Here is a 12,281-nt window from a genome sequence, read left to right as displayed (position 1 = left end):
AACGGTAGACTACATGTAATCTCCATTAAACGGTAGACTACATGTAATGATCATTAAACGGTAGACTACATGTAATCATCATTAAACGGTAGACTACATGTAATCTCCATTAAACGGTATACTACATGTAATCTCCATTAAACGGTAGACTACATGTAATCATCATTAAACGGTATACTACATGTAATCATCATTAAACGGTAGACTACATGTAATCATCATTAAACGGTAGACTACATGTAATCATCATTAAACGGTAGACTACATGTAATCATCATTAAACGGTAGACTACATGTAATGTCCATTAAACGGTAGACTACATGTAATGTAGTAATGGTTTTACTCGCACACCGATACAAACATATCTGACGCCAATGTATGTATAGAAGTCAAGCCTGAATATAAACTTTTACTACATAGTTGCGTCACTGTTTGTGTGACTTGATGTCAATATTCCAGAACAATTTAAGCTAAAGCGCCGCAAAAATAAGCTTGTTTTTACTCACGTCTAACCTATTTTATGAATATTAATATTAGTTAAACTAATTTATCGTGTTCTTTTGCATCCGTTTTACGTATTAGAACTACTTGACCAGTTTTATTATTAACTCAAGATTTAGATTCTTAGAGGCGTTTTAACCTGTTGAAGTATTGAAATCTGGTTTCATTTAGTTCGAAAGTACAGAACGTAAAAGTGCACGCACTTGTAACCATTTCAAATGCATTGACTGGTCTGTAACACTTTATGTTTTGCTGGTATCGTTCAGTAATGGCAGTAATTATGGCCTCCCAGTTTACAAGGCAAATGTCTGGGTATGCATTTAGCCGTATTATAACAATGTTAGTTCAATACAAAGCTGCAAACGTGGCTGTTATGCTGTTAACCACATGTTCGTTTTAGTGCATGATTAACATATAGTTGTTGAATATCTTATGACCTGGATTACCTGATTTGAAAACAAATCCTACATGAGTGTCAGACTCATAGCTTTTTATACCTACGTTATATTGTACTAAAAATAATCGTGATTTTTTTTATTCACGACACAATCAATAATATTTGATTACATTGAAAACACTTGAACACTTTAGAGAAATGAAAAATGTATTGCATGCTGATATTGAAACATGTGTACTGGAGTATTGCATGGCTGATATTGGAACATTGGCATTGATGTATTGCATGCTGATATTGAAACATGGGTGCTGGAGTATTGCATGACTGGTATTGGAACATTGGCATTGATGTATTGCATGCTGATATTGAAACATGGGTACTGGAGTACTGCATGACTGGTATTGGAACATTGACATTGATGTATTGCATGCTGATATTGAAACATGGGTACTGGAGTACTGCATGACTGGTATTGGAACATTGACATTGATGTATTGCATGCTGATATTGAAACATGGGTACTGGAGTACTGCATGACTGGTATTGGAACATTGACATTGATGTATTGCATGCTGATATTGAAACATGGGTGCTGGAGTATTGCATGACTGGTATTGGAACATTAGCATTGATGTACTGCATGACCGATATTGAAACATTGACATTGATGAATTGCATTACCGACATTGGAACATTGGCTTTGATGTATTCCAATACCGATATTGGAACATGGGTCTGGTGTATTGCATGACCAATATTTAAACATGGGTACTGCTGTACAGCATGACTAATATTGAAACATGGGTACTGGAGTACTGCATGACTAATATTGAAACATGGGTACTGGAGTACTGCATGACCAATATTTAAACATGGGTACTGCTGTACAGCATGACTGATATTGAAACATGGGTACTGGAGTACTGCATGACTAATATTGAAACATGGGTACTGGAGTACTGCATGACTGATATTGAAGCATGGGTACTGGAGTACTCCATGACTAATATTGAAACATGGGTACTGGAGTACTGCATGACTGATATTGAAACATGGGTACTGGAGTACTGCATGACTGATATTGAAACATGGGTACTGGAGTACTGCATGACTGATATTGAAACATGGGTACTGGAGTACTGCATGACTAATATTGAAACATGGGTACTGGAGTACTGCATGACTAACATTGAAACATGGGTACTGGAGTACTGCATGACTGATATTGAAACATGGGTACTGCTGTACAGCATGACTGATATTGGAACATGGGTACTGGAGTACTGCATGACTGATATTGAAACATGGGTACTGGAGTACTGCATGACTGATATTGAAACATGGGTACTGGAGTACCGCATGACTGATATTGAAACATGGGTACTGGAGTACCGCATGACTGATATTGAAACATGGGTACTGGAGTACCGCATGACTGATATTGAAACATGGGTACTGGAGTACCGCATGACTGATATTGAAATAATATTGAAACATGGGTACTGGAGTACTGTATGACTGATATTAAAACATGGGTACTGGTGTACTATACCATCAGTAGAATTCTACGGCGGATCCAGAAATTGAGGTTAGAGGGGGCGTAACTTAGGGGCTGTATTAGGGGCAAAACCTTTGACATTCGCCTTTCCCTCAGATAAGGAATTTAAATGGTTTAGAATGTTGGCATAAGGGTCTAGGCGCACTCCCATGAACATTTTAACAATATAGATTGCATTTATATCGTATTCTATTACTTTTTTCTCAAATATTGACACAAAAGTAAATTTGGACGATTTTTTTTGGAGGGGAGGGGGGGGGGGTGAATCCGATGGTGAAAGTTAGATACGATTCCTCATTTCATAATTGCATCAAAAAGAATTACCGAAGCATGATGAAAGCACTAAGGTGTGTTTTTTGCAGACAGACGAACTCATTTGTATTGTTGTTAAACCAAATGTACGGGATAATAAATTATCTAACATCTTGGAGAAAGCCTTGGTGAAATTCCTTTGTGTTTCCTAGAACAAATGAGAGCTAGCTGATGTGATTACTTGACAGTCATTTCTCAAAGGTGCAATATTTGCCTGCTGTCAAAAAAGTACAATATTTGGCTGCAATTTACGATTTGAACGCCGTATTTTGACGTTATCAGTTTTATATCTTAATTTTCTTACATACGAGACCTGCAGATAAACATACATATTGATCGTCTACGCGTTGTTGTTATTCTTATTTTGAATAAACCTTGTTGTTGGTGTTGTTGTTGTTGTTGTTGTTGTTGTTGTTGTTGTTGTTGTTGTTTTAAACCTGTATTCTATTAAAACTGTCCTGGTATATAGAGGATTTGTCTCGAGTCGTCATATAATACACACATTTATTAAATGAGTTGGAGAAACTAGTTAGTAAGCGAGCCTCGCAACCGCTGTCATTGCACCGCTACTTGATCAAGGCGTGTCGGTGTCATTGCACCGCTTCTCGAGCAAGGCGTGTTGGTGTCATTGAACCGCTACTCGAGCAAGGCGTGTCGGTTTCATTGCACCGCTTCTCGAGCAAGGCGTGTTGGTGTCATTGCACCGCTTCTCGAGCAAGGCGTGTCGGTGTCATTGCCCCGCTACTCGATCAAGGTGTGTCGGTGTCATTGTACCGCTACTTGATCAAGGCGTGTCGGTGTCATTGCACCGCTACTTGATCAATGTGTGTTGGTGTCATTGCACCGCTACTTGATCAAGGCGTGTTGGTGTCATTGAACTACTACTTGATCAAGGCGTGTCGGTGTCATTTGCGCCGCTACTCGAGCAAGGCGTGTCGGTGTCATTGATCCGCTACTCGAGCAAGGCGTGTCGGTGTCATTGAACCGCTACTCGAGCAAGGCGTGTCGGTGTCATTGAACCGCTACTCGAGCAAGGCGTGTCGGTGTCATTGCACCGCTACTCGAGCAAGGCGTGTCGGTGTCATTGAACCGCTACTCGAGCAAGGCGTGTCGGTGTCATTGAACCGCTACTCGAGCAAGGCGTGTCGGTGTCATTGAACCGCTACTCGAGCAAGGCGTGTCGGTGTCATTGAACCGCTACTCGAGCAAGGCGTGTCGGTGTCATTTGCGCCGCTACTCGAGCAAGGCGTGTCGGTGTCATTGAACCGCTACTCGAGCAAGGCGTGTCGGTGTCATTTGCGCCGCTACTCGAGCAAGGCGTGTCGGTGTCATTTGCGCCGCTACTCGAGCAATGCGTGTTGGACTCCCACAAGTGATATGAAATAAAAAATAAAATTTAAAACATACATGTATAACACAACACTTTTGTAACATCTACTTACAGGTGAGGTATCGATACCACGTGATCTCAAAGTTACTCTCCATGGCAACTCTGCCACCATATTTTGGTGGTTATCTAGAGACACACCGGAAGTGAGGCGGTTTGAGCTTAAGTGTCAGCTACAGGACGCGGCTGGCGGTCCCATGCTGGAGGCTACCTATAGCATTAGCGGCTTTCGGCGCTCATTCCATATACCGGCTCTTCAGCCTTGTTATAGGTAGGCCCTTCAAATATTAAATACATATTTATGAGAACGTGGCATGCTAATTTTCAATTATCATCTGCTTTTGTTTAAAATATAGTAGAATGATGTTTCGGGATGGTCTAAGTCACTTTGATGCAAGTTTTCATAAGCTCCAGTGCGAAAAATAACATGTTTGCAGGCTGTTACCATGGTGACAGATCGATATCATTTTGAATGTAAGCTTTTTTACTTCCAAATATGATGTTTAAAAAAATAAGTTAATTAATATTAACAAGACGTCTATTGCAACAAAAAACGCCTTTCCTGATTTTAGGACACCAAGTTTGATGATATCAGGTTTCACGCTAGGCAAATTTAGTTGCGGACACAAGCGTCTTAAGTTGTTAATCGGATAAGACCGATCTTAGGTAATTTCTATAATTAAACGAGAATAACCTTCGAGTGACTCAAGCGATATGGCTTTTTATGGAACTAGTTCGAGGTATTTACTATTATACCCATACACATGCTGACCAAATTTTTAGAAGGTTGGACAATAGCATATTAAGTTAATGATCAATCAAGACCGATCTTATGCAATTTGTATAATTTAAGGTTTTTAAAGTTTTTCGGTTTATAATTTTCGTACACATTACGACCAAATTTGGTGATGATTTGACAAATACATACATCCAAAGTTATGGGTCTGACATCGTGCTGGACAACGCCCGCCCGCCAGCCGAAGGTGAAACTAAAAAAACGTTCTGTTCTATAAACGACGTATAAAAATAAATTGAACCCATCACCAAATAATACCAAAAATACACACGCAAACGTCCTTGTTATTCGAGTTTAAATATAATCTATAAATACAAATCTGTATATACTATATCTAACTATTTTGAACAAGGACACAGTGTGCTTTTAAAGAGTAAAGCTTTTCACTTTGAGTAATACTATCAGAATTTGGTGTATATGGCTCTTGAAGAAACCCCTCTATTTTAAGTTTTTTTTATAAAACCTCATTATTTAAATTGAAAAACATTTCAAAATATGGCTTAGTTACATTTACGGACGTTACCCAAAATGAAGGTGTCTTTCTTTTATCAAATTTGACCAATTCGACAAATAGCGGTACCCCCGGTTAAGTCCATTTTGATCTGACCCTCGTGTTTATGACCTTACTCACCAGCCTATTTGGATTTTACCTTTCAGCCTATTTTGATCTTACCCACCAGTCTATTTTGATCTTACCCACCAGTCTATTTTGATCTTACCCACAAGTCTATTTAGATCTTACCCTCCAGTCTATTTTGATCTTACCCTCCAGTCTATTATGATCTTACCCATCAGTCTATATTGATCTTACCCTCCAGTTTATTATGAACTTACCCACCAGTCTATATTGATCTTACCCATCAGTTTATTCTGATCTTACCCACCAGTCTATTTTGATCTTTCCCTCCAGTCTATTATGATCTTAACCACCAGTCTATTTTTATCTTACCCTCCAGTCTATTATGATCTTACCCACCAGTCTATTATGATCTTACCCATCAGTCTATTATGATCTTACCCACCAGTCTATTTTGATCTTACCCATCAGTCTATTCTGATCTTACCCACCAGTCAATTTTGATCTTTCCCTCCAGTCTATTACGATCTTACCCATCAGTCTATTTTTATCTTACCCTCCAGTCTATTATGATCTTACCCACCAGTCTATTATGATCTTACCCATCAGTCTATTATGATCTTACCCTCCAGTCTATTTTGATCTTTCCCTCCAGTCTATTATGATCTTAACCACCAGTCTATTTTTATCTTACCCTCCAGTCTATTATGATCTTACCCACCAGTCTATTATGATCTTACCCATCAGTCTATTATGATCTTACCCACCAGTCTATTTTGATCTTACCCATCAGTCTATTCTGATCTTACCCACCAGTCAATTTTGATCTTTCCCTCCAGTCTATTACGATCTTACCCATCAGTCTATTTTGATCTTACCCACCAGTCTATTATTATCTTACCCATCAGTCTATTTTGATCTTACCCTCCAGTCTATTATGATTTTACCCATCAGTCTATTTTGATCTTACCCACCAGTCTATTATGATCTTACCCACCAGTCTATTTTGATCTTACCCATCAGTCTATTCTGATCGTACCCACCAGTCTATTTTGACCTACCCACCAGTCTATTTTGATCTTACCCTCCAGTCTATTATGATCTTACCCATCAGTCTATTTTGATACCTTACCCATCAGTCTATTTACATTTTACCCATCAGTCTATTGTCTATACTGATCTTTCCTCTAGTCTATGTTGATCTTATTTTCCAGTCTTTTTTATCTTACCCTCCAGTTTATTTTGATCTAATACTCCAGTCTATGCTGATCTTACCCTTCATTCTATTTTGATATTACCATCCAGTCTATGCTAATCCTATCCACCAGTTTGTCTTGATCTTACACTTTATTCTAGGCTGATATTATCCTCCAGTATATTTTGACCTTATCCTTCAGTCTACTTCGATCTTACCATCCAGTCTTTGCTGATCTTACCCTCGAGTCTATGCTGATCTTACCGTCCAGTCTATGTTGCTCTTACCATCCAGTATATGCTGATCTTACCATACAGTATATGCTGATCTTACCATCCAGTTTATGCTGATCTTACCATCCAGTCTATGCTGATCTTACCATCCAGTCTTTGCTGATCTTACCCTTCATTCTATTTTGATCTTACCATCCAGTCTTTGCTGATCTTACCCTTCATTCTATTTTGATCTTACCATCCACTCTTTGCTGATCGTACCCTTCATTCTATTTTGACCTTACCATCCAGTCTATGCTGATCTTACCCTCGAGTCTATGCTGATCTTACCATCCAGTATATGCTGATCTTACCATCCAGTCTATGCTGAACTTACCCTCCAGTATATGTTGATTTTACCATCCAGTATATGCTGATCTTACCATACAGTATATGCTGATCTTACCATCCAGTATATGCTGATCTTACCATCCAGTATATGCTGATCTTACCATCCAGTCTATGCTGAACTTACCCTCCAGTATATGTTGATTTTACCATCCAGTATATGCTGATCTTACCATACAGTATATGCTGATATTACCATACAGTCTATGCTGATCTTACCATCCAGTATATGTCGATCTTACCATCCAGTCTATGCCGATATTAACTCCAGTATATGCTGATCTTACCATCCAGTGTATGCTGATTTTACCTTCCAGTCTATGCTGATCTTTCCTTCCAGTATATGCTGATTTTACCTTCCAGTCTATGCTGATCTTACCTTCCAGTATATGCTGATTTTACCTTCCAGTCTATGCTGATCTTACCGTCCAGTCTATGCTGATTTTACCTTCCAATCTATGCTGATTTTACCTTCCAGTCTATGCTTATTTTACCATTAAGTCTATGCACATCTTACCCTCCAGTCTATTTTGATCTTATAATCTATAAATATTGATATTACGTAGTTGTTCGCTGATGCCCGTAATTCGGTAAGGTATTTCATAAGTATCTCATTGGTTTTATTATATGAAATATTGAGCTATACCAAATGTAATATGCAAATATAAGTATAAAAGATTCACACATTCAGCAATATCAGAACGGCACTTATTCAGAAAACTATCCATCAAACGTTGTTGAAAGACTGGAAGAAAGCGTTCCAACATAAAATTACCCGTATTAAACCAGACGTCTAAAAACCATTTTCACGAAGTGATGCTGCTTAAAGGCACAAGCCTAAAGCCTAAAGAGATTAAACGATAGACAAAACAATACAGACACACCAAACATGCATCAACATATCTTGAATATATTAATAATTGAAATAAGCTTATTTAACTATTGCAGATATAGTATCTTCATGGTAGCAATCACGGATTTCGGGAGCAGCAACCAGAGCGAGGTGGTGGAATTTACCACGAACGGGACAGGTAATGGAAACACTGATATCAGAAGCACACACTATGAGTTCATGTTTTACCACGAACGGGACAGGTAATGGAAACACTGATATAAGTAGCACACACTATGAGTTCATGTTTTACCACGAACGGGACAGGTAATGGAAACACTGATATAAGTAGCACACACTATGAGTTCATGTTTTACCACGAACGGGACAGGTAATGGAAACACTGATATAAGTAGCACACACTATGAGTTCATGTTTTACCACGAACGGGACAGGTAATGGAAACACTGATATAAGTAGCACACAATATGAGTTCATGTTTTACCACGAACGGGACAGGTAATGGAAACACTGATATAAGTAGCACACACTATGAGTTCATGTTTTACCACGAACGGGACAGGTGATGGAAACACTGATATAAGTAGCACACAATATGAGTTCATGTTTTACCACGAACGGGACAGGTAATGGAAACACTGATATAAGTAGCACACAATATCAGTTCATGTTTTACCACGAACGGGACAGGTAATGGAAACACTGATATAAGTAGCACACAATATGAGTTCATGTTTTACCACGAACAGGACAGGTAATGGAAACACTGATATAAGTAGCACACAATATGAGTTCATGTTTTACCACGAACAGGACAGGTGATGGAAACACTGATATAAGTAGCACACAATATCAGTTCATGTTTTACCACGAACGGGACAGGTAATGGAAACACTGATATCAGTAGCACACACTATGAGTTCATGTTTTACCACGAACGGGACAGGTAATGGAAACACTGATATAAGTAGCACACACTATGAGTTCATGTTTTACCACGAACGGGACAGGTGATGGAAACACTGATATCAGTAGCACACACTATGAGTTCATGTTTTACCACGAACGGGACAGGTGATGGAAACACTGATATAAGTAGCACACACTATGAGTTCATGTTTTACCACGAACGGGACAGGTGATGGAAACACTGATATCAGTAGCTTACAGTATAAGTTCATGTTTTACCACGAACGGGACAGGTAATGGAAACACTGATATAAGTAGCACACACTATGAGTTCATGTTTTACCACGAACGGGACAGGTAATGGAAACACTGATATAAGTAGCACACACTATGAGTTCATGTTTTACCACGAACGGGACAGGTAATGGAAACACTGATATATGTAGCACACAATATGAGTTCATGTTTTACCACGAACGGGACAGGTGATGGAAACACTGATATCTGTAGCTTACAAAATAATTTAATGTTTTACCACGAACGGGACAGATGATGGAAACACTGATATATGTAGCACACAATATGAGTTCATGTATTACCACGAACGGGACAGGTGATGGAAACACTGATATCAGTAGCACACACTATGAGTTCATGTTTTACCACGAACGGGACAGATGATGGCAACACTGATATATGTAGCACACACTATGAGTTCATGTTTTACCACGAACGGGACAGATGATGGAAACTATTTTGTTTCGGACACAGTGGCTTGATGGGATTGACTGTGGTTTTGGGCCCTTTACTGTGTTTGAAATACTTTTGTCTGTGAATCTGCGGAATGGTGACATCACATGTATGCAGTGTGTTTTGTCATTTACACGATATTTATGAGTGCATTTAAAGTGACACTCTTATTCAAAATCAATACATACACTTGTATAACAAACATCAAATTCGACTGATAAACCTTTAACTACTTACTAAATAATGCATTTATGGAAAATATTAATTACTGATAACAAGATTGTAACCGAGTATTTAAATGCAGAAAGCGCAAAAATATTAAAAAATTGTTGAATGCTAAAATATTTACTGTGGTCCACTATAGTCTCATAACGTAGAAATATCGTGTTTTATGCTCATTTCTTTCAAATTTACTCGGTATCCCCCATAAGAACCATTGTTTTCGACATTTATTCATCCTTTTTGGAATATTAAAACAAAATTATTAATTGTGATTTATCTTTTTTTGAAGTAAGAGTGCATCTTTAATATGTATAATAATTTTTCAGACTAACTCTAGTAGTTCTCATGAATTTGACCAAACACTGTTGTCAGGGTTCTGGCTTTACGTCATTCATTCATAGAACAGTTTCTTTAATAAACAGAACACATATCAGCACTGACATTTGGCGTTACAAATTGAAGATAGCGTGCACTTTTAAAAAGTTTAAATTAATTTAAACTTTGCTTTTTTCAGGAATTTTATTCGTTCAGAGTAGAACACGTGGAATACAACTTGAGGAAGCCATCGTTTTATTTATAGTTGTTGGTCTGTGGGCATGCGCATTGGTGCTTTTCATTAAACAATGGGACAATATCCGAATTTTGCAGCCAAAAGAGCCGAGATTCAAGCATAACCCGAAGAACTTGGACACAATTACAATTGTTAAGAAGCCTTCGGACAGTGTGATTTATAAGAATTATAGCAGGAAAATGTCATTGACAATGGTAGAACGTGAAAAGAAACTTTTACGTATGAACACGGTCCCAATAATGGAGAGTGTATCATCATTACACACACTCACGCGATCATTTCAAAACAAGTTACCTACCATTGAAATGGAAGAACAACATTTAAATTCACAAGTGCCCTTCTCACCCATTGAGGAGAACCCCAAGACACAAGCCAGTTCGCTCGTATGACAACGGGTGTGCCGGAATTGCGGATTGAATGTCTGATTAGTGTGTAAAAGGATTGAGGGTTTAATGTCTGATCAGAGTGAACCGGGATTGTGAGTTTTATGTCTGATCAGAGTGAACCGGGATTGTGAGTTTTATGTCTGATCAGAGTGAACCGGGATTAAGGGGTTTCAACGTCTGATCAGAGTGAACCGGGATTGCGGGTTTAATGTCTAATCAGAGTGAACCGGAATAGTAGGTTTAATGTCTGATCAGAGTGAACCGGCATTGCGGGGTAATATGTCTGATCAGAATGAATCGGCACTGGGGGTGGGGGTGGGGGGGGGGGGGGGGTAATATGTCTGATTGTAGTGAACCGGGATGGCGGGATTCAGGACTGATCACTTTGTTCATTGAGATCTCTGGCTTTATAGTCTATGGTTGTTAATACAAATTTGTCTTGCGGGTTTAATGTCTGATCAGAGTGAACCGGGATTGCGGGTTTAAAGTCTGATCAGAGTGAACCGGCATTGCGGGTTTTATGTCTGATCAGAGTGAACCGGGATTGCAGGTTTAATGTTTGATCAGAGTGAATCGGGATTATGGGTTTCATGTCTGATCAGAGTGAACCGGAATAGTAGGTTTAATGTCTGATCAGAGTGAACCGGCATTGCGGGGTAATATGTCTGATCATAGTGAACCGGGATTGCGGGATTCAGGACTGATCACTTTGTTCATTGAGATCTCTGGCTTTATAGTCTATGGTTGTTTATACAAATTTGTCTTGCGTGTAAAATTTATTGTTCAAAATGCAACAAGTGTGGAAATATATACATGTACTTTGCATTTGAATGCAACACGTGTTTCAAACAGATCCAAATTGTGTTCAAGTTCCTCATATAGTGTCACTCGTATCCTAAATTGTTCTAAACCTCTTACGGATAAACATCTATTAAGAAATTATATGTATTTATAATTTGCTGTAAATAGACCGGTATTGAATGAACTTTTTGATTATTTATTGTGTTACCGCGTCCTTTTCCTCGTTGTAGGTTGGCCGCATTTTAAGCTCTCAATGCGAGTTCAATAATCTACAAGTCTCATAGTTGTGAATGTGAATTCATGCGCTAGGAAATTAACGCCGTGTTTTAAATATAGCCTTGTCATGTAGGTAACAAATCTGTTTGCACCTGTTAACAGTCGGGAGTAATGCACCTCGAATATGTCTGTTAGTTGCTCAAGAAATAAATATTGTTTTTTTTTCTTA

General features: G+C 38.6%; 1 protein-coding gene across 1 annotated transcript in view; it reads left to right on the top strand.

The window, feature by feature from the left end:
* The window catches only part of LOC128246567 (uncharacterized), a 116,732-nt gene extending 105,400 nt beyond the window's left edge, over window positions 1-11,332 (top strand). Inside the window, exons 2-4 of the mRNA XM_052964829.1 lie at window positions 4,214-4,427; window positions 8,293-8,375; window positions 10,593-11,332. Of these exons, the coding sequence (XP_052820789.1) occupies window positions 4,214-4,427; window positions 8,293-8,375; window positions 10,593-11,038 (743 nt within the window). The 3' untranslated portion in view covers window positions 11,039-11,332. The remainder of the gene's footprint in view (window positions 1-4,213; window positions 4,428-8,292; window positions 8,376-10,592) is intronic.
* The last annotated feature ends 949 nt before the right edge of the window (window positions 11,333-12,281 follow it).

This window comes from Mya arenaria, chromosome 9 (assembly GCF_026914265.1).
Source record: "Mya arenaria isolate MELC-2E11 chromosome 9, ASM2691426v1".
Lineage (NCBI taxonomy): Eukaryota > Metazoa > Mollusca > Bivalvia > Myida > Myidae > Mya > Mya arenaria.
This window is presented reverse-complemented; position numbering and strand designations above follow the sequence as displayed.